The sequence below is a fragment of the Dermacentor albipictus genome, chromosome 1 (genome assembly GCF_038994185.2).
Source record: "Dermacentor albipictus isolate Rhodes 1998 colony chromosome 1, USDA_Dalb.pri_finalv2, whole genome shotgun sequence".
Classification (NCBI taxonomy): Eukaryota; Metazoa; Arthropoda; class Arachnida; order Ixodida; family Ixodidae; genus Dermacentor; species Dermacentor albipictus.
Genome location: NC_091821.1, coordinates 320,939,282 through 320,966,911, shown reverse-complemented (window position 1 = coordinate 320,966,911; position 27,630 = coordinate 320,939,282). Strand labels below are relative to the sequence as shown.

The following is a 27,630-nucleotide window of genomic DNA, read 5'->3' as shown; positions in this document are numbered from 1 at the left end:
CGCTTTGAGATCTGGCATGCTAGCGGAGAACGCCTGCAAAAACTGGAAGCTATGGTGGAACTGCGTCGACTACGTTCCGCGGTTAATTAGGCTTAAGAACGACTGGTGGTTCGTCGTTCTGACGGCGAAAAGAACGCTGCTGTTGGCAAACGCTTTACATGAATCCCTTGACGTACGTACCATTTGTCTGAAGAATGCACATCGCTACAGCGGATCTCGGGGCGCGGAGTTGTATCGGGGAAGGACGGATCATTTTAATCGATCGCTCGGAGGACGAGAGCTATATGTCGAAGATTGTAGTGAATAATAGAGCTTCAGCTGTAATGATTTAATGCTGGATTTTATTAACCAAATTGAATCCGCTGTTTCTTCGCCTGCAGCAATGTCAAGAATATTACCAAGCTCAATGAAACCGAATTAAAACTCGGAGTTACCGAAAAGACATCCTGGCACAAGAAGTACAAAGACAGTGCTTGGATTTTCATCGGTGGTTTGGACTATCAGCTAACGGAAGGCGACGTGATCTGCGTATTTTCACAGTAAGTTCGTATAGGCTCTCTGAATTTGCGCGAGTACTGCCTCGTTCGTTTATATGCATTGCTGTCTTGCGTGGCATTTTATTTTCACATGCTTCATTGTGCACAAGCACGATGCAAGTGGTAATGGCAAACGTAGTACTATATGAGTTTCCTGGCAGAAGCTACTGTATGATATTTTAACCTACTGCATCATTTAATACGGACGATGTTTATAAAGTGATATGCAGATGCGTTCCGTTTGCTTGAAGCAGACAAATGGAGTGCTTTATGTTGAATTTCGTAAATGCAGTTATGATACTCTATACTGCTTTCTAAAGACGTACCCGCCCCGGTGGCTCACTGGCAATGACGTTGAGCTTCTGAGGACGCGGGTTCGCTTTTCGTCCTCGCGGTCACATTTTAGTGAAAACGAAATGCCAAAACGCTCGTGCACGTTAAAGAACTTCCAAGTAGCCATTGGCAACTTAATCTGGAGCCCCCCACTACGGACCCTCTCGTAATCCCTGTGTAGTCTCGGGATGCTAAACCTCAATTAAAAAAAAATTTTTTTACGACTAATTACTCAGCCATGTAAAGCAGCCTTGGTAAATACGGCGCTTCTGCTGTGTGTGTGTGTTTTTTTTCGTACCTTCTCTACACCTTTTGCTGTTTCATTCAGGTACGGGGAGGTTGTGAACATCAATTTAATCCGTGATAAAAAGACTGGAAAGTCAAAAGGCTACTGCTTTCTCTGTTACGAAGACCAGCGCAGCACTGTCCTATCAGTGGACAACCTTAACGGCATTTCGGTGAGTGCTCATTTTCTTGACTGCTTGGTGCATGTACCGTTAGTGTGACTAATTTTGTTGCCTTTAGCTTCAACGTTTGTGAAAGTGAAGATCTATATTTAGAAAGGGCATAATGCGCCACTAAAGTAATGGGCAATTTCTTGATGCACCCAGTACAGTTCTCTTTAGGGTGGCTGCTGACGTGCGTCTTCGAGTGCTGTGTACTACAGCCATCTGTCCTCACTGCTTCCTTCTGTGCCCACCTTTGTTTCCCTACTAGTGCTGTCCCAGCTTCTGCTGCTGCCGCCTACTGCTGCATCAGTGCAAGGGTAGATGTTCTTAAAAGATAACTTAATTTGTTTGTGTTCATACACTTCAGTATGTGACTATTGTATTAAGGCACCACAAATGGGATGGTTGTGTTAGAAGAGCCTACTCATTTCTTGTGCGCAGTACAAAAGCACTTGCCACACCTGCTGATGTAATCAGCTCTGCAAAGTAGAGAAAACATAGTGGCAGTTTCAAGGCACCACGAATGGGATGGTTGTGTTAGAAGAGCCTACTCATTTCTTGTGCGCAGTACAAAAGCGCTTGCCACACCTGCCGATGTAATCAGCTCTGCAAAGTAGAGGAAACATAGTAGTGGCAGTTTCAAGTCCTTTTATGTCCAATAGTCTCTCTTGTTCATGTTATGTTCCTTGTGTAACATGAACTAGGGTCATTTTCTTAAGTTTCCAGTTTGTTTTCTCACCTCATACTAAAGCAAAAACACTGGTAGCATTCTTATGGTGCAGATTTTAACAACACAGGGTGGGCACCACAGCAACCTCTAACACTGTTAACACATACTGCTTTAGCAGTAAAAGTTGGCCTAGCATGCCAGCTGAAAGAAATCTGCCAACTTGTGACAAGCTTAGAAGGTATGACTTTTACTTCCTTTTCCTTTGGTTTGGCTTGCCTCTTCTTGATCTGTCCTGCACAAGCGACCTCTCCTTGTTTGTCCTGCAAATGCTGTGTGTACTGAACAGGTGAGCTGCGTCCAGAGCGCTTCTAGCCATTTCGGTGTTTTGTTGTGGTGGTGCTCTGCAGCAAGTGGTTGCCTGCAGGACCTGTGTTGGGTGCATCTGGGGAAGTGGCGTTGCTGGCGGGTAGCAGGGGACTGGTCTTTGATGTCGCCACTTTTGGCACTGCCCCTTTCCAGAGTCGCAAAAGAGCGACATGCACAGGGGTTCATTGAGCCGGCCTGCCGCCGCTCGCCGTCCTCTGCGGCGCTCTTTAAAGAGGGCGCCCCCTCTCTCCGCGTCGGACGGGCGGGTGGCTGCGCTTGCTCCGCTGCCACCAGAGCCGGGACGCCGCACGGGATGCGTCCGGAGCAGCAGCCGCTGGCTGCACCGTGGGCTGCGGAGGCTCCGCCCCGGTGTGTGTGGGGGCATGCCCGTTTTTGGGGTGGGCCCGTCCTGTCCCCAGCGAGGGCTGTGGAGCCAGGATGCCTCGTTCAGCAGCAGTGGATGCGAGCTCATCTGGAGCAGTGCTGTTGGCTCTGCCATGGCTCCTCTCCCCCCCCGCGCACTTGAGGGCGGGGCCCCGGCCACCCTCACCTCTCCCATGGCGGGAGGACGACTAGGCGCTGTGCTGCCACCGCATGGCTGAAGCAGTCGGCGCCAGCACGACGGTGCGAGCTCTCCTCCTCCGCAGCTAGCGTGTCACTTTGAAGATCGTGTGACCTGCTGCGTCATCCCAGTGGGGCATGTCGGAAGAAGGGGGAGGGCCATCGGTGACTGGGCTTCCCCACACTAGACACATTAGCATCGGGAGTATGTAGAAGGTCTTGGGCATGATGCCACTATTTATGCACTTGGTGGTGCCTAAAACGCTGCATTATTGTTTCGGCATTGATTGATTGTAGAGACATGGAATTTCAAATTTTGTAGGCTAGCATTTTGGGTCAAGTTTTACAAGCCCAGACCTACAAATAAGGTTCAAAGGCAGCCTTACACTCGATGCCAATGTGTCACATAGTGTAATGCTGTTGACCTTGCGCAAGACACGGATATGTGCATTGCTCCATTTGCTTTTGAAGGCTGTAAATCGAGAAATCTTCAAGCTCTGCTGTGAATTTTTGTTAAAGGACTCTTGGGCGCTTGTTACAGTTTTGGGGTGCTCTCAGCTCTCGTTCAGTCAGATGGTGCAGCGAGACGGCACTAGCCAGCATTCTGTTTCACACGTCAGATGGGTTCCACGTTAGCATTACCATTTGTGGAACCAACACATCAAAGTTTGTTGGCTGAAATCTTCATTGAAGCACCAATGGCGTTTGATGTTCTTTAGTCCTCCAACTCTGCCCTCTTGAGGAAAGTAGTAGAACATTGGTTGCACGATTCTTTTTTTTTTTTTTTTTAATAATGGACATTTAAGTTGACTTTCTGCATGCTAAGCCAGTGATCTTCAGAGAGCCTCCAGTTCTAAGTCTTACTTCAGATTTTAGTTTCTGCCTGTTTTCACCACGCCAAGCTTGCAAGAATGGTGAAAGTGTCTTTTGATCCAGAGTAGGGGTGGGGATTTGAGCAAGGAAGGGGGATGCCCTGACTTGTGCCTGGCATCCTCCCTCCTGGTTTCTAGCTGTGCAAGCGCACCATTCGTGTGGACCACGTGGAGAACTACAGGCCACCCAAGGACTCCGAGGACCTTGACGCACTGATGGCAAAGCTGCATCGCGAAGGCTGCGCTCCAGAGACAGTAGCACGAGATGATCACAAGTCCGAGGACGACTCTGAGGACGAGATGGGGGCTGAGGATGGTCCGCAGAAGGGGCCACCTCCGGCAGACAGCCGTGGGGATGACCCCGAGTATGCCAAGCGTCTTAAGAAGGGTGAGCAGCCCCCTCTCTAGAGAAGTCCGCATCAGCAGTTTGTGGTTGCTGCATTTATGAGCAGCAGGCAGAGGGGCCCACATTGTGACTGTGGACATTAATTATGCTCGTCATATTATGGAGCACTGTGGATGACATTAGAAGGGCTCTGTGACAGTGAACGTACCTGAACAAGATTTTGTGAAAGTACTGGTTTGTTGTGTCATTAAATAAACTCAAGGGACACTTAAATAAACTTTTGAAGCAATGAGAATTAATGGTCGTTTGGCTGCATAAGATTGTGGTGGCCTCTTCTGATTATTGACATAATGGGTAATAAGAAAAGTTTCTCACATTGGTCGGGCAGTGAAAGCAGCATAGACTATTCTGAGAGGGCAGCTCTTATAGTGCTGTTGATTAATTGGAAGTTATTTTACAGATCTGCAATTAAGGACTTCTAAATTTGTTGCAAAGCTGAAGATGTCTTGCCAACATATGGATTACTTTTATGCCTGTGTATGTAATGTGGCTTCCAGAAGACTGGCAGCCCAGCAGCAGCATCAACAGCTGTGATTTGGTACTTGTGCACATTTCAAGCCTGCTTATTCAGCTCTATAAGGCATTCTCATCTTGTGAAATTTTTTGCTAACACAATTGTATGTTGGTAATTTGTATGAACAGTTGGCAAGTGTGTGGTATTACTGTAGCATGCACTAATAGATTGCTTCAAGTATGAAACCACGAATATTTGAGTACTCTTTTCAAACCCTACAATTGCACTGTCAATTTATGTAGTCATGAGAATGCCCATGCTGATTAGCATAAGCATGCATTTGAGCTTGAGAATTGAAAGCAAAGCAGTACCTTCGCAGCACTATCTGCCAGTCTCCAAAGTTGCACGATATGGCACATTATCGTATTTATGGCTGTTGCTTCAGCCTATGCAAGCCATTGTAATAGCATGCTGTATGTAGCATTTTCGGCATGTGAGAAAACTGCACATGTCATCCACCAGCCTTTGCTCGAATAATGTGTCCTAAAGAGTATTCGAATCTTGTAGTAACGATGCTGGTTTGTTAATGCTCACATGAAAAGGCGTCTGACAGCTTTGTGTAGGTGTTAAGCTGTTACTGCGAAGCATTGTAGGATTGGTCCTCAGGTTTCCTTAGTGTGTCTAGTGTCCAGCCAGGTAGCCTCAGTTGAACCATATAAAAAAAAACATTAGTCTGTTAGTGGGAGTGGGACTAGAGTTCCCCTGCACAGCAGCCCAATGTTTTCATTAGTGCACAGATGGATAGTGTGAGAGAATAACCTTGCCAGTACTTGCTCCCCTTGTGCAAGCTAGTGCTTTGAGATGGCTAGTATTTGTATTGTCACGTTGCAGCAGTTCATCATTAAAAAATGTAAGCGCGCCAGTCCCGTTCAGTTCCGTCTTGTCGTCCTCTGTAGCAGCTATTCAAGGTGCTGTGTGGCATGGCACTGCCTAAAGGATCAGCCCAGTTGGGCAGTAAATAAGATGGCTCGACGTCGCATGTTGTGTGAAACTATTATGCATCAAAAAAGTTAGATACATTTGTTGCAAAGTTTCTGCACAGCTGCACGTCTCGCTGTCATACCTGTGCTGTACTGTAAGGTGCAGACTTGCAAAATCTGCACAAAAGGGCATGTTCAGTATAAACAAGCATCAGAACATTGTAAAACCAACTTGCAAAAGACGTGAGACTAAGCCTTATGGTTATCAGCAATGTGACAAAAGAGAAATGCTCTGCAAAACATTGATTGCCACAAAATTTTTACTCTGAGGACAATGAGGTTACAGTGGATTATTATTTATGCTGCAGTTAAGAAATGTGTTCAATTTCTTGTTACAATGCTGTGACCAGAGGCCTCAAAAGACCTGGTGCAAAGCACTGCGTGCGTCATACCATGCTGATTGGCTGACTTACTTCTGGTCACTGATGCATTTGCTAGCTGATAAGCCATTTGGAATGTTTAACCTTGTCAATCAATCATTTTTTGAAAGGGTAGCAGAACACAGACCACAATACAAAGAAAAAATGGGATGAACTGAGCACTGCATCTCTCTACTGATTTATTTTGGAAAAATGTATATCCAGACTGTTGAATAAAGATTAGTGAATATACAATTAAAATACCTCTGATGTTCATTCATAAGTCTTCTTCTGCCACCGGGATTATATTTTGTGTTACTTAGTCTGCTAATTACAGAATAATAATTAAACAAGGTTATTATTTTTTAATGCAGCGTGCTACTTCTGATGTGAAAACTAGTATTGTGTGCTAAAGTAACCCGTTCAGTTGATTTCCTTGCACTCTGCAATTATATTTTTCTATGCTTTACTCGATGCACACAAAATTATAAATGTTTTGCATGATTTGTCTGCTTGCTGTGACACCAGCAGTCCCAAAAGTCATTTCAATGAGTAAAGTCTGCCTAATGTCTGACTCCGCAGCCACATGGAAGTGGCAACTGTCGGTGTTTGGTTCTGCTGATAGTGAACTGCATGTTCTATGAGATGTTAGTAGCTTATGCGACGACCAGGCAGTTGCAGGGTTTGTGGAGTTATCATTTTCTTTGAGGCAGGTCAAGTGCACAAACACACGGAGGGCGGAAAGAAGACAAACAAGGCGCTACTTCGAACTAATTTTATTTGCGAGAAACCCCATATATATACATTCACCACTGAAGTCGCAGCGCATGCTTCACAACCAATGATAACTAGGTGGCTAATTGCGTGAGATGATGCCCCACCACACATGCCGATACCTCCACGTGTCTGCAGAACGCTATGATTACACTAGGAAAGCATGAACCGGTAAAAGATGTTGACCAAAAGATCGTCCCAAGATAAAATGACGAGTATAGAAGGCTAAAAAGCGCTATGTGGGGGGTGTGAACAAAAACACAACGGGACACTGAAGCAGCTGTAAACCCCTTTGGTGCCCCACGCTTACAGCTGTGTCACGTCCCATTGTATTTTTGTTGACACACCCATTATAGCGCTTCTTAGCTTTTTATAGTCATAATTTTATCCTTTGACCATCTTTTGGTCAACATCTTTTGCTGATTCATGTTTTCATAGTGTAATCATAGCGTTCTGCAGACACTGTAGGTATGAGTGTGTGTGGTGGGGCATCAGCTCATGCAGTTAGCCATATAGTTATCATTGGTTGTGAAGCGTGCGCCGTGACTTGAATGGTGAATGTATCTATCTATACGGGGGTTCTTGCAAATAGAATCAGTTGGAAGTAGCGCTTTGTCTTCCTTCTTTCCGCCGTCCGTGTATTCATGTGTTTGACCTGCCTTAAGGAAAATGTCGTAGCAACTAGGTCGGATCCAAACCCTTGTGGAGTTAGTTCCCACAAATCACGATTGCAAATCTGTTGGTGTCGCAGCATGCAATCAAGTAGCAGTTTTCGTATTTCACATGCTTTCAGTAAAGTGAGGAAAAAAATAATTACACTGGACATTGCACAGTGAAAACTGCTGAATAGTATGTTCTAGGTTGCAGTAACACTCATCCCACTACGGGCGATGCTATCCGCGATAGTGAAGTGGATGCTGAAGCTTTGCTTCATACCACTGATATAAATATTGTGGTACGCATTGATGCAGCCCTTGCATCGCACCACCGATGTAATGTTGTTTCACATACCTGATTCGAGAAACCAGAGGCTTTCAATGAATGCAGAATATGAAACTGCAAAAACAAAACACAACTATATTGCAAATTTTGTTGACTGACAGTAAGGGGAAAAGTGAAGTCGAGTTAAATTGTAATATTTGTGTCCTGCACTAACATTTGACAATAAAAAGCAATTTAAATAGAACAAAATAGTTTTGGCAAGTGGTAGTGTATTTGTCTATGGGAGACCTAACCGATGCTGTTTCAACTTCTCTGTGGGCACCATTTGTACGCGTGTGAGAAAAGAGCGCCTGCTGTGTCAACCTTAGTCTTTCAAAGTGCAGTAATGCATGGCAGTGCATCACCCAAAAGATTTGCTTTGTAGTGCAGGATCTAGATGATATACAGCCCTCGGTTTTCTTGGGCATTATTGAGAAATAGGCAGGCAGTTTTCAGCAGTCATATTCTCACTGACTGTGCTAATGCCATAGCAAAGTCTGATTACCCTGTGGAATCAACATGTACCGAATTTACTCTATTCTAACGTGCCCTCGATTGTAACGCACACCCATTTTCCGTGATGAAAAAAAAGGGGGGGGAGAAAACAGCCTCGATTGTAACATGCACCCATTTGCCGCAACCTAAAAAAAGAATAGTCCTTTATAGTACCGTGCACCTCATTCTTTCATACAGGAATACAACTTTCTCTCATTTGGAAAAACAAAGATTTACTCCCAATACACTAAAGTAGCAATAAAGAAAGTTGCAGTTTCACCCGAAAGGCGACGCATTGATTATGATAGCAAATTAGTAGACAGCTATACGAAAAATAAGGAGAGTAGTTTTATTGGCCGTATAAACTTCTAAACATTGACTTACTAACTTGCATGCGTAATTGCATGTTTCCTTGCCAGACGAGTTTTCGTCGAACGCTTAACTATACCGCTTACTAACTAATTTAACCAGCATGGTGTCACATTTGCACAAGCAAACATGAACACGTCTCATGCAATTACTGTGGAAACTCTTTATCAAAACGCTGGAGTGGGGAAGTGCGGTAGCAGGAGCGAGCGAATTGCGTGACGAGAACTCAGTGCGATGCGCCTAGAAGCGTAGCCTCTTCATCGCAGACGCTTTCAAGATAGGGGCGGTGTGGCCACACTGTATGTGTAGCAGCCGGCGGAATAGAAAGCTTCTCCTGTTTGCGCCAGTCCTGCATGCAAATATTGGCAATTCGGAAAGCCCGTGATGCGGGGCCCTATTTCCGTTTGTCTCCGTACATGCGATCACTTTCCTTTTACTTGCGTCATCATGATGAATTCGGCATGTCCTTGCAGCCGGTACTTCTACGCTGATAGTGCAAACGTAGCAAATGGGAAGACGGATAGTGGATGCCTAAACACACATACTACAGCACGTGGAGGAAGCTGCGGCAGCTAGGCTTGAAGCGCATGCGAGGCGGCCATTTTGAAATGCCGATGGCGTTATGCTAACCCAGATTTAGGGTCGTACTCGATTCTAACAAACGCAATTTTTAGACCTGTTCTATCCGAAATAAAAGTGCACGTTAGATTAGAGTAAATGCGGTACTTGATTTGAACAATCAACCATCTGCAGCAGAAACTGATAAAGTGCATGAATATGCACCACAACAGTGCTGTAATGGTGTTTCTAACATAGTTTCTAGTTTATCCATAGGTTGAAGTAGGTTCTGATTAACGCACATTTATTTTTCTTTGCATAGTTGTGATACAAAAGACGACCAGTTTCACATGTACTGTTTGAACTACTTTGATTCGCCACGATCCTGCTTTACATGATGGAAATGGACTTCTTGGGAGTCTTCACACTTGCAACATTCTTTCTGCTGAGAAGGATTGCTCCCAGTGTAGGAAGATGAAATTAGTTGTTGTAAGGCTTCTTTTCACATTGTTAACCAGGACAGCTGCAAATTTTCTCATATAGACTTCTATGTACATGGCAGTTTCACTCTTCCTTACTTGTACACATAAGAGTAATCCAAAATAAAAAATTATTTCTTTAAAAGAATTTTGTTAGTGAGAGTTTATCAATTACACACCATCTAAACGTTCCTGGGTCACAGCAAAGAGTTGTTTACGTTTTGTTTAAGAACAAAGTGGTGTGCTTTAAGGATCTTGAAATTGCACATACAGAGCAAGGTTGTTTGTGGGAAGGCTAGTGAGCAACTTTGGACAAATGAGTGTTGCCATCATTAGATTGAGCAGAATGTGATGATAGGCTAGTTGGTTCATGCTTGAAATTTCATCATTAAATTATTTCTTTAGGAAAATACACCTTGAAGGAAAGGTTTGATTACTGTTGCAATGCTGCCTGGTTCTTTCTCGTTTACTGTAGCCTTTATGAAAGCACAGTTGATATTTGATTAGCTTAATGCAGATATACTAATTATGTTCCAAATTAATACTTTAGCGTGCATGTTGCAATTGCAAGACAATGTATTCTGCTATGAAGTCGTGTCCAATAAGAAGAATAGAGGAGCACTACATTTGAGATATCTCAATGTTACGAAATATATATTGGTGTTCCATTTAGTTTTGTTCTGGGTTGCACAAGGGAAACTTCTTGGGGAAATAATTGTTGGAATTTAGTTACATTTAGCTTCAACATGCAGCTTTCTGTGTGACAAAAAAGAGAGAGAGAGAGAAGGACAAACTAGCTTCAGCACCAATCTTCTCAAGTAGCATGCTGGTAAACATTCGAGTGCAACTCAGTCTGGGCTCCTTTCACTATGATCTACTCTGGTTGCATCACCCTTGGTGGCACTGTGTGTCAGGATGGAAATTCGAAACCATCCATTGAGTCATGTAGCAGAGGAACGTGTGTGTCAGAGTGCACTGGAAAAAAATTATTTGTTGTCTGTTCTCTTCCTCAGTATGTTGAAACAATCTGTCTCTGATTCCAGTCTTGAGTTAGCAGTCTGAGTCAGCTTACTTGTGGAAAAATCCGTATGCTGATAGCTTTTTGCATGCTGGTGTCCGCTAGCCCACCTCCAGTTTAGGTGACATTAGCTGCACATCATCTCGGTAGCTCCCTGCATTGCTGTGCAGGTTACAGGTGTTGTTGGCCAGTATGGGGAATGAATGCTATTGTAGATGGTCTCATCTGCACCCAGCTCTCCTGTCTGATCATGCAAGCATTAGTTGCCCCATGTGTCCTGTACTTATTGTTAATTCTTATAGTAGAAGCTGCGATTGATGTGCCACAAAAAGTCAGTGTCACAAGTTGTTGTGCTCTTTCATGCCCTCTTTGTCTCTGCTGCCAGACTGGAACTTTTCCAGGGACACTTTATTGGCTTGGTTGTATTCAGTAGCCCAGTAGTATAATGAGCCCTCTTGAAGACTGGATGCGTGGTTGCCTGGCTTTTTCTGAAGTTGTCCTAGTGCAGTTAAACTACTTTCATTGCAGATTTCATGTAAAAGATTGTTTTTAAGTGATGGGCAACAAGCGCACCACCGTGTTCATTGTTGTTTCAGTCACGAGTTGAAGTGTTTCTCAGTTTGTGTAATTATATATGTTAAGGGGCGGATAGTTCCTTGCTGTTTTTGTGGCATCATAGCAAAAGCATAAAGCTATTGTCTTTGTTTTTAATGCAAATAAGAAAACAAATTTTTAAATGCACATACTAGACCAAAATATTGTTTTAGTACCTTACAAAAGCTTATTTCCACATTACTAGATGTGTCAATGCGCGTATTATTGCAGTGAATAGTAGCAATAAGCACCTCATAGCCTCCACAGTGGAGTTTAGCTATTCCCACATGACATAGACATGCCAAATACAAGGTGTCGCACAACCTTTGTAGTGCCTGCTGTAATTAATATCACTAGTACTTCGTGCACACTTATATTTATTAAAGAGACACTGAAACATTTTTTTTTAACATGGTAAGAAAACTTATAAAGGAAAAATTAGACAGCCAGCCGTTTGTAGCAATTGCTACAAAGGGCAGAAAACTGTAGACAATCTTGCCGTGAACACGCGAACTAAACTTTATTTAGCAGCATGCAACAAGAAGCCTCTCACGTAAAAGATTGTCCTTCTGTGACTTGCTTCTTTGCTCAGCTTGTTACGTCATAGACCCGCATGGAAGCCCATAGGTGCCAGCCATTAAGTCTACAAAAACTGAAATTTGGGCACGTTTGTAAGAATTTATACTTGACTTAAAGTGCAAGAAATGAGGACACAAGAAAGAAAGCCAGACAGGATGAGCGCTACTTTGAACTAAAGTTTATTCTCTAAAAGAAACATGCCTATTTATCACTCAACAGGAAGGTCAATAGCAAATTACATCATAGCGCATGCACACTCCAAACCCCTCTAATCATTGAAAAGAAAGTTATAAAAGTTTATTGTGACATGGCTATGGCGATTAAAAGAAAAAAGAAAAAAACCTCCAAAAGATTTACAGAAATAAGCTCTGACATATGCAAATTGAAAGAGGCTATATATTATTCTGAATATTAAAAAGGCTGAAAGGAAGATGTGCTTTAAAAGCCCATTTATCTTTTTTATAAGACTTAGAATTATCTTAGTTTTTGTTTGCTATCTCTGAAGGTATAATTGATGCTTGTGTACCGTTTGTACTTCAGCATTAAAATAGCTAGCTTCAAAGAGCAAAGTACTGTCTTTGTTGTGCAGGCTCTTTCACATGGTAACTTTTTTTCAAGCTAATTAACACAAAATTGCCTATTTTGTTTATTTTATGTTCTTATGATTTAATTAAAAACCTCTCTTGGCTGAAAATCTGTCAGAAGGAGCAGTCAACCAAGCAGTCTCCTAGGGCCTTCAAAATTAGCAAGAAACGCTGTGACATTGCTAGTCAGGCAGACAGGGGCCATCGCCAAACACAGGCTCTTTGCACAGCCTTTTGTGACTTGCACTTCCTGTAGCACTCGGCGGCCTCAGCTTCTGTTATCACCTAGTTTGGCTCAGAAATCAAATAGCCCTAAATTCTTTTACTTTTTTCTTTGCTCTTTTAATAGAAAGCAGTTGGTCCACTCACTGATCACTGTATGAAGTTTTCATTCCTCCAGTACACAAAACATCATTATGTGATCCTCTAAATCAGTGGTTCTCAGCCATGGATATATCGGGAACCTTTTATGAACTGCTGGAAGTGATTGGGCACCCCTTGCAGTTGTGGCTGGGGCTATAAATTAACACAACATGCGGTGTGAAACAGGTGTCTTTTGTTGCTACTTGGCAAAGAATGTTCAAACAAAAGTGCCACATGAATTTAATCTGGACAGCTTGTGAATACGTGGTGCGGTCACACTTAAGCAGAGTTGCCTACCTGCAGCAACATTCAACCGGTTTCTATATTTGCTTTTCAAGTATGCCAGCCGTGAAAAAGCATGCTCTCGTGCATATGTCATAGAAAACTGCAACAAAAGCTTTATAGCCACCTCATGGAGAGGGGGAAACATTTATGCAATCCCCATCCAGAATGCCTCAAGGCTTGCAGTGGCCACACTTGCAAAGAAAAAAACAGAAAGAAAAAAAATTCTTTTGTGGGCGTGGGTATTGTGGACCCCTTGAAATTGTTTCGGGGACCCCCATTTGAGAACCACTGCTCTGAATCAACCACTGAAAATGTGTGCCAAGTTATGGCATGGCTTTGCATCTGTCGATGTCGGCCCAGCACTTGGAGTTAGATCACATGGTACCACAAACCACTGATACATGTACCTGTCAGCCATGTGTAATGAGCACAAATGCCATGATCCATTCTAGCTAAAACTGAATACACATTTAACACATTATGAGAGAGGGTAGATGTGTTTTGCAATGGGAGCTAAGGAAAAGAGACAGATGCCTTGCTTTCTCATTGGGACAACGGAGTGCACACAGACATCCGTGCTTTGTGATACCATATCTCTACCTCTCATTACCATTATGTCGCTTTCCAAGCTGCACATTGAGCACATCTTACACTGGCTGATCATAGAGGATCGTGTAATTCATTGTGTTTTGCATGCTAGATGTATTCAGACTTCTAACACTGTGGTCACTGTATCATCAACTATTTGTTAAGGCAAAAGAAAGAGAAGGTGTAGAGCCACTTTAAATGCTACCTAAACTTTAAGAGCTCTTCTGGCAATTGTGGTGATGACAATCTCCTGACAAAGAATGGCATGACTGTAATGACGGCTGAATAACTGATGTGTCATTTGCTCTGTATTAATTGGAAGCTGGGACCTGAATAACCAATCTGAAGTAATTGACCTGAATTAATCAGTCTGAATGGATCAAGTTGAACCAAAAATTATTTTTTGTTCCTTTCTAGAGCGAAAAAAATCATGTTAAGGGCTGGCTCACATACACATTTTTTCCCAGTTTTAGGTTCAGTTTCCTGTTTGTATTAAACCTCATGCCTCATGCTTAGACAGCTGCACATATTTAACATCGGTTGTTTTCTTTTGGTAATGTATATAATCATGTGAATACAGCGTTGAGTACAGATGCACTGCTGGAACTGCGTCAGAATCTTGAAAATGTGACCTTATCAAACTTGTACGGGAGGCACCTTCCTATTGCTCGAGCATTAGAGTAGTAAATGTGCATTTGCATTTTTGTTCTGGTAATCGGGCATGCTGTCCAGTCTCACGTTACTGAATGAACAATAAAGGGAGACATGTTGTTCCTATGCTTTTGGGTTATGTTTCTGAAGCAGCATTTTCATTGGAGATGGAGTTTGGCAAAGATATGCACTCTTGGATTTCAGTAACTGACAGTGCATATTGTGGCAGTCAATTGCCTAAGATGGTTTTGAGAAATGAACAGCAGAAGCTTGGACAGATACTGATGGGATGCACACAGGGCTGTCTGTGTCCTTTGTCAGAGCAAGCATTTCTGAAGGTACTCTACCTAGAAGCTCAAAACTTAAGCTGACTCTTGGATTACCTTGCATTTCAAAAGAACTAAAAATTCAACGTGGTAATTTACATAAACATTTTATGTACATAAGTAACCCAAATCTGCTGGTGCTGCAGTTAGGAAATTTCAGGCTTCTGATGCAGACTAACTACATTTGACATGCAGATGCATTTGTTTGCCTTCTGCCACCAAACACTGATAAAGTTAGATACAAGTAATATGCCAGTATTTGGTAAAACTTGAAGCTTGGTATTTAATTGCATAAGGCCGGCTTTTCCTCACGCTCTGCCCTGTACACATGCAGAGAAAAAGAAATTGAAGAAGGAGCGCAAGAAGAAGAAGCGTCTCAAGCGGGAGAAGCGCAAGCTCAAGCGCATGGCTGCAAAGACTGGCAGCAACAGCAGCAGCCACAACCAGGCGGGATCTGGGGGTGGAGGAGGCCAGTCATCGGAGTCTGCAAGCTCTGGAGACTCGGGCAGCGCGTCGGACAACAGCCCGGTGCGGCCTCTATCACCTCCACCGCCACAACAGGGTGCTGGTGATGGCCCTCCACCGGCCAATGGTTTACCGCGCCCACCCATCACAGGCATCCAGAGCCGGCTGGTCAAACTGGCCATGGCTGACTACCCACTGAGCCCTGTGCGGCCATGCTCACCAAGCCCTTCAGACCGGAAACGGCGCACACCTCCGGCAGGCTACCGGTCACCCTCTTTCCAAAGGTGAGCTATGCTTGACAGTGGGAGCATTGAGAGGTGTTCTGCATTTGGGTGTGCCTGCTCCGACACACATCAGATCCTGCATGCTATTGGGAACCTCAATTCGTCATTGGCTTTCGGGCCATGCAGCACATTTTAACATGGTATATAAACATGCAAAGTTGCTGTGTAGTGTTCAGCTATGCAGCCTACTGTGCACAGCAGAAAACACAGTTTTAGTAGAGAAGTCTTTCCCTTTAGCTTTGTCAGATGGTTTACGACAAGATTTGCAGTAAGCATACAGCCTGGCATTGTGAGTTTAGCAATAGAGACTGAATGCATCTGTCACTATTCTCTGCATGCCCCTTCTGTACCTACAAGTAGTGTGTGTGTTCTGTCTTAAGCTTCTGCTTTTCAGTCGAGCCCGACTATATCGAACCCGTTTACATCGAATTCTCTATATCAAACAATTTCTGAACACAATATAGTTCCAATGAGTATGTATTGCAAAAATTACGCTTACGTCAAACAAAAATGGCAGTGATCCCATATCGACGTCAAGCGACACAAAAGGGCCCCCGGAAGTTGGCTTTCCCTCACAGCGATAGGCAGACCCGTTTGCAGATACCAAAAGTGGTTTAGCCCAGCGGTGCGGCTCCATCCACCTGCTCTCTCTAGCGTGGCTGCACTGTGTTGGGCGAGCCGTTGACACCCTCCTGCAAAAAATGATCCTGACCCACCCGCGGCACTTGCTTAGACAGCCAATCAGAGGCGCTTGTGCCCTCATCGGGCAAGTACAAGTTGTCTTGCTGCTTTTCTCGTTTATTGTGTTTGCATCTTGTAGGCCTTCTCCCACAGTGTTGCCATGATGGCTAGAGCAAAGTGGCAGAAATTGCCTTTCTCCGTAAAGCTCAAAATCATAAATCGAGTCGAAAGCGGTGAGAAGTCAAATGTCGCCGCATCATACAAGATTCTGTGGAGCACTCTCAGCATTGTTGAAGAATAAGGGCGAGATTAGGGCTAAAGTGGAGAAACAAACCAGTGCTCATAGTGCCCGACGCTTACGCACGGCTGTGTATACGATGTTGAGACAGCCGTGTGCAAGTGGTTCATCCGAAATTGCTTCAGATATGCCAGCTTCCGCATGCCCAGGGGTAACTGAAAATTCTGTAGTGTGACGAAGCCATTGCTGGCGTTGCCAAAGTTTGGAGCAAGCTGTCAGAATTTCTGGAAGCCGTTGACAGACTCGACGAGTTTATGAGTCCAGATGATGGGGTCGTGACCACAGGAAAGGCCGAAAATTAAGACTAGATTGCTGACATCGTACCGAGCAAAAGTGAAAGTCGCCACAATGAGGAAAGCAACTACCATCCTTTGCCCACATTCTCCGAGGCGATTGGTGCACTCGCACTAGTTCGGTGCTTCTGCACAAATGTAGAAGGTTGCAGCTTCAGCTGCTCCAACTCTTTAGACAACATGAAGAAGTGCGTGCTGTTGCTGCAGCAAAGTTGCTCAAGCACAAGGATACAGGACTATTTCATGCGAAACTAAGCTATTTTCATAAATAAAGTACTTTTATAAATGCTATGTGCTTTTATGACGTCCAATTCTTTAGCAAGCTTCTATCAAATTATGCCCTATATTGAACTGGTAGGAGGTCTGTATAACCGGGTTCGACTGTAGTATTTTATAACAGAGCAGGGGAGAATGCAGGCAGAAAAACAACAAAAAAAAGTAGAATGGCTAATCAGAGTTGCTTGCTGCATTTGACATTAAGACAAGTGCAGCATGATGGCAGTAGGCTGGCCATTGCCTTAGTAGGGAGCTGCAGAATGCAGAGAAATAACAAGTTGAAATCTATATACAGCAAAGCTTTGTATGAGTGCATAAAGATTCAAAACACGAGCTTGTGTATATTGAATGTTGTAGAAAGGCTAATGCAATGCTGCTGCAGACGCGAACACCATCTGGTGCTGGTGCAAGGAACCTAGGGGCGCGTACTCCGCTGTGATTTGTTGACCTATTCAAGAGAACAGCGAGGCCGCAGCACCCGTGGACATGAAACGGCAAGGTTCGATAAGAAAGCTTCGCCTTTAGATGCATTTGGTTACAAGTAACTGGCAATGCAACTGAACAAAGTACTTGCCCATTGTGCACTGCAGTTCCTGCCATGGTACTTCCATGAGCCAGCATCATCACCTGCTGTTTTCACTGTGCTGCACAGTATCAGTAATGTCATAGGTACAAAGGAACTTAAGTGTCATGGCACACATAGCACAACCCAGGTATGATGACCAGGCAAGCTCATTAGATACAAATAGTGTTACAGTACAGATCAGTCGCTTTCAGTGGTCTCTGTAGTAGACTCAGATAGTAGACCACTCATCCAGATAGAGTAGCTTCATTGTAGCATTTATGCAAATCCCTGCATACAAGAAATCGAGATCAAGTAGTGCAATGCCAGTGAGGCACGAGTGGCGAGGCAAAAAACAAACTCGCACATTGTCACATTTGATGTCAAGTTTCTAAGAAAAATCAGTATATACTAGTTGTGCAATTTTCATCAGACCACCATTGACAATACAGGGTCCTGAATATTTTGCTGCGCCTGTTCGAAAAACGGTCTTACGCTCACCACTGCACTGTTCTTGATTAAATTTTGCTGAACGATCGCATTTTGGCATCAACTTCGTTTAGTGTAGCACTTGGCACAGCTAATTGCCTGGTTTTTAAGAAAAAAGTGCAATTTTGCCTGTGCTTATGAGGATGTGAGCTGCTGCTGCGACGGTGCAAGCATATCGTCATCTGCAGAAAGCAGTGTTTCAGGGAGGCAAGTTGTCTGTTCCAGGAGCGGGCCACACGCGACAGCCCTCCCTGAAATGCTTTCTGCAGGTGATAAACGCAGGCAAATTTGCACTTCTTTCTTAAAAACCAGGCAATTAATTGTGCCAAGTGTTTACTAAACGAACTCGGTGCTAAAATGCAATCATTCTGCAAAATTTGAGCAAGAACAGAGCAGCGGTGAGCGCAAAGCTGTTTTTCGAACATGTGCAGTGAAATATTCAGGACCCTGTATAATAATTCAAAATATTCAAGCTTGATATAAAAGGTGCAGTTAGACTAGTGATGTCCGACTACATACAGCCAAGCCTCATGAGGTAGCTTAAAGCATTCTAAGGAAAATAACGCGAAATAAGTGCAGTCACCAACAGCTAAATTGAACAACATTGCAGCACTGCCTCGAAATTAAAGTAGCAGGATGATACTGCGGTAGCTTTGTCAATCCAGTTTTTCTCAGATCACGTCCATACTATGGAACAATCCCGGCTACATCAAGCCGCTAAGTTGTCAAAGCTGCATCTACGTGTTTGTCATGTGCATATCGTATGTTCACTGTTTGCTTCCTTTATGTGTTAAGCAGTGACAATACCTTGAATGATTTAGCTGATTGATGTTTCAAACTCAGGGTGTCTACCTACCGGGAAAACCGGTAATTCTCAGGGATTTTGAGTAGTCTGGAAAAACTCAGGGAATTTGTGCCTCTATCAGGGAAAATTAGCTGTAATTTTATTGAAAGGGTCGAAAGTCGCGCTAATGCTGGCTCGAGTAACAGACAGGAATCGTAATGAATCGTCTTTGATGTCCTGTTGTCGGCTGGAGGTGTTGAGAGTGTACAGTCAACGACCAACTTTCCGCATTCCCGATACTTTGGACGGCTTCACGGCACCACCACGTGCCTCATAGAGTCAATTTGTATCAGAACGTCGGAAATTTCGGACGCAAGAACTCTTCACCGTCCGATTTTCCCGTTTTTCCGTGACCACAGGTCTGAAACGGCATTAATGCCACCACTGCTGCCATTTTGATTACCTCGCCGCCTCAAATCGGCGCTCTCGCACGCAGATCCGCTGGCAGCCGTGGCCACCACTGCGGCAACGCTAGGCCTAGCTGCTTTGACTTTCGCTGTGAACCTTCTTGCCTTTAGGTGCTGTGTTTTTTACTGAAAGAATTGGCTGCTGTCAGCAATGGCACGGCCTCTGCCTTTGCGGTACTCGCGATTGGCTTAGAAGCTTGGAAAGCACAGTGCGTTGCATAATGCCAGTTCCTGAAAGTCAGCTTCGCCTCTGTACATATATGTTACTTGGTGAAGCTTACGCAAAAGTATTGCAGTGAAGCATAACAAGCGCGGGAAGGGGCTATTGCCACGGGACACATTATGTATTCCTTAATTATACACGCGTGCACCCAGTATTTCCTGTCGGAGCACGAGCACCGATATGCTTAATACGTGTACCGACGGGCCTTCAGAGCGTTTTCGAATGTGCCTGTGGCGGTTTGAGCCGTTAAGGGCAGTAAATGGCATGCATTTATTTTTTTTCCAACTGGCCAATTTTTCGGACGTTTTCACGGCCCCTAATGAGTTCAAAAACTAGGACGTGGACTGTGCAACTGACCAAGAAGATGCTTCAAATGGTCCGTGGGGCGAACGAGTGGCGGAAGGAGTACAGGAACAGAAAGGACCAACGCATTGAGGCATGAATGGGGAAGGAAGCGTGCTGCCGCCATATTGAAGGAGCTTGAGCTCAAAAAACAAAATGTTGGCTGATGCCAAGATGCAAATGTCCCTCATCTAAGCCAAAATAAACTCTTTAAAGCAGTGAAACACAACACTGAGGCGTTGTGCGCGGTCTGAGAGTATGTCAGGACAGTTGAGGTTGACTTACAAGCTGTTGAGAGAGAATCTCAATTGTGACAAAGTTCGGGCCTCATACCACTGAGCTTGCTATCAGTTGATAGAAATAGCTCATATTCGAAAATATTTGCTTTCGTATGCATCTCCTTTTTTATTCGTATTTGAGAATGTCCGACTTGATTTGCAATTTTTTTTTCGAAGCGATTTTGTTTGCTGTGCATTTTACTAACCCCTCCCTTCTATTCTCTTTTTGAATAACATAAACACTACTCCTTAGTATTCAAATTGGATTAAGTCGTTCTCAAAATTTTTTTTCATATGCTTACTAGAGAGTGACAGCATCGGGCGATATGGCTTCAGCTTGGCTTGACAAAAAACATAGTTCTGCATCACTCAGGGAATTTTGCAAGGGCTCTCAGGGAAAGCCTGGAAAACTTAGGGAATTTGGAAATGTCAACTTGGGAGACACCCTGCGAACTTTTCTGTCAGAATCATCTAGCAGCCTAAAATAGCACCAAGTCTACCTTCAGTAAAGAGCTTTAGTATAACATACAGGGCACTACGCTGAATGCAGAGATAGCACATGGTCAATCTCTGCATGCATAGAACCCTCTGGCAGCTTTTCACATTGCATGCCTCCACTGTTATTGGAATTTATCATGAGACGCTAACACCTGCAAAGGTTGTGAAATACATGGTGGCATTGTTGAGATGACAGTCACCCACTTTGGTTCTATCAAGTCATCATATCATCCTTCACTGCTCCCAGCAGATTTTTGTAATTGCTTTAGATTTGTGTTGTGATGCTTTGACAGCTAAGTATTAGAGGAAACAAGGAGCTGTTTTAGAGATCCGTTCTCTATATTTTGATGCGTTAGGCTGAACAAGAGCAGTGGTATTAGGTAGGCATGGCCTCCGAGACGTGGCAGTGCTTGGCGGGCCACATGTGCTGCCAGATTTCAGAGGCTATAAATGACAAGTGCTTGCTTTTGCAATATATGGCGCATCACCTTAAATTTTATGATCATCATTTGCAGAAAGGCAAAGTGCAGTTCGTGACACCATCGCTGCTCGATAAAGACGCACAAGATGTATGTTTTCATTGAGCAGCCATAGCTGCCACCTTGGTCAATGCTGTACAGATAATACAGATGCAGCATTGTTCTTGACATTCGGTGTGCATTAGCTTAAAGGGATGCTAAAAGCAAATAAAGGCAAATTGATGTGTAAAATAGTGCCAGAAACCTTGCAGTGCTTGTTTTGTGCTAAGAAAAGACAGTTTACAAGAAAATTGCGTCTGAAGAGTCTGCATACCTACAGTGCAGTTCAAATCTTCTACCCACAGGCGGGGAGTAGGGATGCTACGTAAGCCATCACCGCTCTTTACTGCTGTTGGTGAGCCAAATGGTGCCGAACAGATGACACTATTGTTTTCTACCCAAAGCGCAAATGCACGTCCATGGAGAAACCGTGCCGAAACACTGCGTTCGTACTGCAGCCGCTCTTGGTCAAGTGGCGTTGACTGTTCTGGAACCTTTTGACATTATATGCATGCGGCATTCTCTGATATTTGCAGTTTTGTAAGTTTCGCGAGCCAGCAAAGCTAGTGTAGCAATCTGGGATAATGAAACTACTGAAATACGAAAGCGCGGGCGGCTATGAATGCTAGCAACAGAATTATATAATGAAGAGTGCCGTCATCAGCCTAATACTTCAATGTCCTGGGGGAGCCTCTAATAGTGTCCTGCATTTAGCTTAATTTCTCTATTACTAAAGCTTTGTGATAATATTCACACCTTAGACGTTCTTGAGCACAAATCTATCACTTTAACTTGTACAGTCACATCTCGATATAACGAATCACAGGGGACCGCCGAAAATTGTTCGTTATTCTGAAAGGTTATAGTGAAAGCCCCAAAATTCTGGACACGGAAACTGAATAACGATCGTCATTCTGGAAAGTGCGGTTTTCTGAAGTTCGTAGTACTGAAATATGTTTACATTGAAACTATAAAAAGTCACGTGGGGACTTCTGAAGGGTTCTTTCATCTGAAAAGTTCGTTATTGTGGTGTTTATAGTAATGAGGTTTCACTGTACTTTGTGAAGCCTTAAATCTAGGTGGCATCATAACTGTTAGTGCCAGCACTCGACTCATTTCCATCCTTCTAAAAAGCAAATTTGAGCCGGGTTCTGAAGTGTACGATAGTGCTAGTGTTGTGTCACTAGCTAATGTAACCATTTTACACTATAATAAAGCACCCTAATGTGTGCGTCAGTGCACAGAGCAATGAAAAACGGGAGTTTCTGGCAGTGACTGTTGCAAAGAAACCAGCAATCATTTGGCTAGCGGAGCTTGGCTGATTTCTGTAGCAAGTTGCCAGGGGATTCAAATTAGGTCCATGTATTCAATGGTCGGAATTAAGATAATGCTGGTCACATGCAAGCATATGTGCATGTGTCAGTGTGTTTACAGGCTTTTCTGGCCACTTGTGAACTGAAGACTGACGGGAAAATTGGTGCCATCAGACTTCAGAAAACTTGAACTTCTCCGCAGCTCTCAGTCAGATCAAATCTAACTTATTTTTTGCAGCTGTAATTGCTATTGCCCTTGAAATTTCTCATATAATAAACCCATGCATTTAAAATCTCGCTTTAATGAAGGCAAAATTTTTATAATAGAAATAACAAACCTTTAGTAGTTCATAATGTAGATTTACTGACCATTTAGCACAGACTAGGCCAAATCTAGTGATTCAGGAAGCTTCTGTTGTAACTTGTCTGATACAGTTCCTATTTCGCATTTGCTGTCCTTCGCCTGGCAATGCGGCAGATCAATTGTGCTGCTGAGTTAGCTGTCGTGTTTATCCTCTACCAGTAAGGCTGACTCACTCTCTTGAGCGCTTGGACACAAGCACTCGTCCTTGTGTTGCCCCTATTCTTCGTCCCTGTTTGTTTGCGCACAAAAAGTTTAAGATCACTCTCTTCTTTGTGCTTGCAACATGGTGTGCCTTGGATGAAGGACGTGCATGCCGAGTGAATGTAAATAAAATGACTTGCAGTACATGAAAAAAGAAATCTAATACTTGCTGTGCTAACTGCATGTGCAATAAACTGCTGCATATCCTCACTCGGTTTATCATCGCTGAAATCGGACATTCGGTACAATAAATAATAATAACTGAAATTTGAAATGTATCATAGCAAGATATGTCTCTGCTCTATGTCCTTGGTGATTATTTGGCTTGAAGCTAAACATTTCGACAGAATTGCCTGTCTGGTTGGGAAATTGATTAGGACTTGAGACTGACTCCAACCAAATAACTGAATTTTATTAGCCCGACGTTTCGGAGCCCATTCGGCTCCTTCTTCAGGGGGTTGTTCTTCGGGGGTGGCGGTGTGCCGCTTTTAAAGCGTCTTTTGCAAAGAAAGGAAGGGGGAGCACGGGAGGTGGGGAGACACTTCACAGACGGAAAGGTGGGGGGGAACAAAAGGAAAGGGGGGGGCGTTGTTGACGGCAACGCCCTCCCCTTTCCTTTTGTCCCCCCCCACCTTTCCGTCTGTGAAGTGTCTCCCCACCTCCCGTGCTCCCCGTTCCTTTCTTTGCAAAAGACACTTTAAAAGCGGCACACCGCCACCCCCGAAGAACAACCCTCTGAAGAAGGAGCCGAATGGGCTCCGAAACGTCGGGCTAATAAAATTCAGTTATTTGGTTGGAGTCAGTCTCAAGTCCTGATTATTTGGCTTATCAGTGTTTTGAAAACATATGAGAGAAGCACTGCAGGACAACGTTGGCTCTCAAAAGTGGACAACAGTTGTTCGGTAATATCAGGTTCCTCTTCAATTTCATTATAGTGAGATTTTACTAATTTCAGTGTCAAAAGATGTTCCACCTGCCCTGCCTTCTTAATTGATGACCGCAAAGGTTAAATGAAGTCTGCAGGGTGTCTACCAACCGGGAAAACCGGGATTTCTCAGGGAAATTGAACAGTCTGGAAAAACTCAAGGAAAACTCAGGGAATTTGTGCTTCTGTCAGGGAAAATTAGCAGTAACTTTATTGAAAGGGAACGAAACTCGTGTTAATGCTGGCTCCAGTAACAGAGGAATCGCAATGAATCGTCATTGACGCCGTTTCATCGGCACGATGTATTGCCAGAGTAGTTAACGACCGATTTTCCAGACGCTTTTTCGGACATGCCCGATAATTTGCACGGCTTTGCGGCACCACCACGTACTCCATTTATTAAATGTATATTGCCCTGACTGCAGGTCTGAAATGGCATTATTCAAAGCCGCCACCGCCGCCATTTTGATTATCTCGCCGCCTCGAACGTGCCATGGCACTATCGCACGCAGATCCGCCGGCAGCCGTAGCCACCACCACGGCAACTTTAGGCCTAGCTGCTTCTGCGTTTGCTGTTAAGCTTCTTGCCGTGCGGTGCGGTGTTTTTCATTGAAAGAATTCGCCGCTGTAAGCAATGGCACCAACACCACGTTTGTAATCTTCGCCATTGGCTTCGAAGCTCGCAGAGTACACACAACGCGTTTCGTAATGCCGGTCTCCGAAAGTTAGCTTCGCCTCATTACAGCGGTGTTAGGCGGTGAAGCTTAACAAGCGTGGGAAGGGGCAATTGCACACAGTATGTATTGCTTAAATATACGCGCGTGCACCCCCATCTCCTGTCACAGTACGAGCACTGATATGCCTAATAAGTGTACTGGCAGGCCTTAAGAACTTTTGCGGACGTGCCTGTGCCAATTTTAGCCCTTATAGGCAGTTAGAGACATGCATTCATTTTTTTCGGACTGCCCGATTTTTCGGATGTTCTTGCGGCCCCTAGGGAGCCCGAAAAATCGGACGTTGACTGTACAGCTGACCAAGAGGATGCTTCAAATGATACATGGGGTGAACGTGTGACAGAAGGAGGATGATAACAGGAAGGACCGGCGTCCTGAGGAATTAACGGGAAATGAAGCGTGCCGCCACCTCTTTGAAGGAGCTTGAGCTCAAAAAACAAAGCGTTGGCTGATGCCGAGATACAGGTGTCCCTCATTCAAACCAAAATAAGCTATTTAAAGCAGTGAAACCCAACACTGAGATGTTTTGTACGGGCTGAGAGTATGTCATTGTCAGGACAGTTGAGATTGACTTCCCAGCTGCTGAGAGAGAATCTTAATTGTGACAATGTTCAGGCCTCATACCCATGAGCTCGCTATCAGTTGATAGAAATAGCTCATATTCAAAAAATATTTACTTATGTATGCATCTCCTTACATTCGTATTTGAAAATGTTCGACCCAATTTGCAATGGGTTTTATCATTTTTTTCACTGTGCATTTTACTAACACCTTCCTTCTGTTTTCTTTTTAAATAAAATAGATATTACTCCTTACTATTCAAACTGGATTAAGTAATTTTTTTTTTGTTTCAACGTGCCTACTAGAGAGTGACAGCATCGGGCAACATGGTGTCAGCCTGTCTTGACATAAAACAAAGTTCTGGCTCATTCAGGGAATTTAGCAAAAGTGCTCAGGGAAAACCTGGAAAACTCAGGGAATTTGGAAATGTCAGCTTGGTAGACACCCTGGTCTGAAGTTTCATTTTTTTGAAGTATTAAAAAAATTTGCTTAGTACAATTTGAATGGCCCCTGAATGTGTGTATTATACCTAATATTGGTTCAAGCAAAATCACTCTTTGGTTTCTCTGCCATTTGTGGCTATATGAACCGAAAATTGTTAGGGAGTACATTTCTATTTAACATATATACTTTTTAGAAGGAAACGATTTCTGATGATGCAGAAACTATTAAATAGCATGTGTGCTTGCAAATCGTTGACTGTGAGGGCCACTTTGCTTTTCCATGTAGCATTACACTGCTCGTGTGGTGCTCTCATAAATTGTTTAGTATAACTATGTTTAGTATAACTGTTTAGTATAACTATCACCAACCAGGGGAGTGCGACGCACAAGCAGCTTTATGGTAGTATTTAGCAGATCTTTAGACTTGATAGTTCATTTATTTACGCATTATTTTATTTCAGGAGGTCTCCATCGCCCCGGCAGGCTCGTCCGCGAAGTCCGCGCAGAACGCCGAGCTCGCCGCGCCGGCGATCGCCAAGTCCTCGCAAACGCTCGCCAAGGCGTTCGCGGAGCCCACGCCGCCGTTCCCCCAGTCCGAGGCGTCGTTCGCTTAGCCCGAGGCGCCGGTCTCCACCTAGCCCGAGGCGCCGGTCTCCGCCTAGCCCGAGAAGACGTCGTTCGCCAAGCCCCAGACGTCGTTCGCCAAGTCCTAGGCGCCGCTCTCCCAGTCCTAGGCGTCGTTCACCAAGCCCCAGGCGACGCTCTCCCAGTCCGAGACGTCGTTCGCCAAGCCCCAGGCGCCGATCTCCCAGTCCCAGGCGCCGCTCTCCCAGCCCCAGGCACCGCTCTCCCAGTCCCAGGCGCCGTTCGATAAGTCCCAGACGTCGTTCTCCCAGTCCCAGGCGCCGCTCTCCCAGCCCAAAGCGCCGATCGCCGAGTCCCAGGCGTCATTCACCCAGCCCGAGGCATCGGTCAGCGAGTCCCAAAAGGCATTCGCCCAGTCCACGGAGGCAGTCGCCATCCAGGCAGTCGGCCAGTCCGGCACAGCGATCGGCAAGCCCTCGCCAGCAGTCTGTGTCACCGCCACCGCCCCCTCGCCGTACTTCCCTTAGTCCGAGCAACCAACGCTCGGCGAGTCCGCGACCACGCTCCCCCAGTCCGCAGCGCAGTTCTTCTAGCCCGCATCGGCCTACACCGAGCCCTCCGCGCCGCCGATCCCCAAGCCCACGACGAAGGTCGCCAAGCCCTCCGCGCCGCCGTTCGCCGAGCCCGCGACGAAGGTCGCCGAGCCCTCCCCACCGCCGTTCGCCGAGCCCACGACGAAGGTCGCCCAGCCCTCCGCGCCGCCGATCCCCGAGTCCACGACGAAGGTCGCCAAGCCCGCGTCGTCGCAGCCCGAGCCCGCGTCGTCGCAGCCCGAGCCCGCGTCGTCGCAGCCCGAGCCCGCGCCGTCGTAGTCCGAGCCCGCGCCGTCGTAGTCCGAGCCCGCGCCGTCGTAGCCCGAGCCCACCGCGACGCCGTTCGCCCAGCCCCAGGCGACGTTCACCTAGCCCTGCACGTCGCCGGTCGCGCAGTCCCCGAAGGAAATCCCGTAGTCCACGCCGGCGATCTCGCAGTCCAAGGCGCCGTGGTCGTCGCTCACGGAGCGCGAAGCGCCGCTTGTCGCGCAGCCCGGCGCGCAAGAGGAGCCGCTCTCGTCGTCGCTCGCGCTCGCCCCGCCGTCGCAGCCCCCGGCATTCGCGGAGCAGGAGCCGCTCTCGGCGCCCCTCGCCGCGTAGCAGGAGGTCGGGGAGCAGGCACCGCGGTCGGCGGTCGCGAAGCCGGGACCGGCACCATCGCTGACCACCACACCACCGCCATCATGTGTCACCACCTGTTCTTGTCATGTGTTCCTCGTAATAAAGAGCGCCGCCGCGACATGCGGCTCATTGTCACAGCCTA

General features: G+C 45.2%; 1 protein-coding gene across 2 annotated transcripts; it reads left to right on the top strand.

Moving 5' to 3' along the window:
* Nucleotides 1–27,630, top strand: LOC135919378 (uncharacterized). 2 transcript variants are annotated; one of them, XM_065453158.2, is made up of 6 exons: nt 1–172; nt 381–539; nt 1,198–1,327; nt 3,926–4,175; nt 15,025–15,439; nt 26,151–27,630. In XM_065453158.2, exons 1-6 carry the CDS (start codon nt 159–161, stop codon nt 27,529–27,531), a joined length of 2,349 nt encoding a protein of 782 aa, XP_065309230.2. In that variant the 5' UTR covers nt 1–158; the 3' UTR covers nt 27,532–27,630. The 2 variants fall into 2 exon arrangements, with proteins under 2 accessions (XP_065309230.2, XP_065309231.2); XM_065453159.2 differs by lacking the exons at nt 1–172; nt 381–539; nt 1,198–1,327 and adding an exon at nt 2,565–2,978.

Bases quoted from the DNA above. Each gene is read 5' to 3' on its own strand.
- LOC135919378 (XM_065453158.2), top strand. The intron at 4,176-15,024 runs GTGAGCAGCCCC...GTACACATGCAG, and splicing joins TGCCAAGCGTCTTAAGAAGG to AGAAAAAGAAATTGAAGAAG. The intron at 15,440-26,150 runs GTGAGCTATGCT...ATTTTATTTCAG, and splicing joins CGGTCACCCTCTTTCCAAAG to GAGGTCTCCATCGCCCCGGC.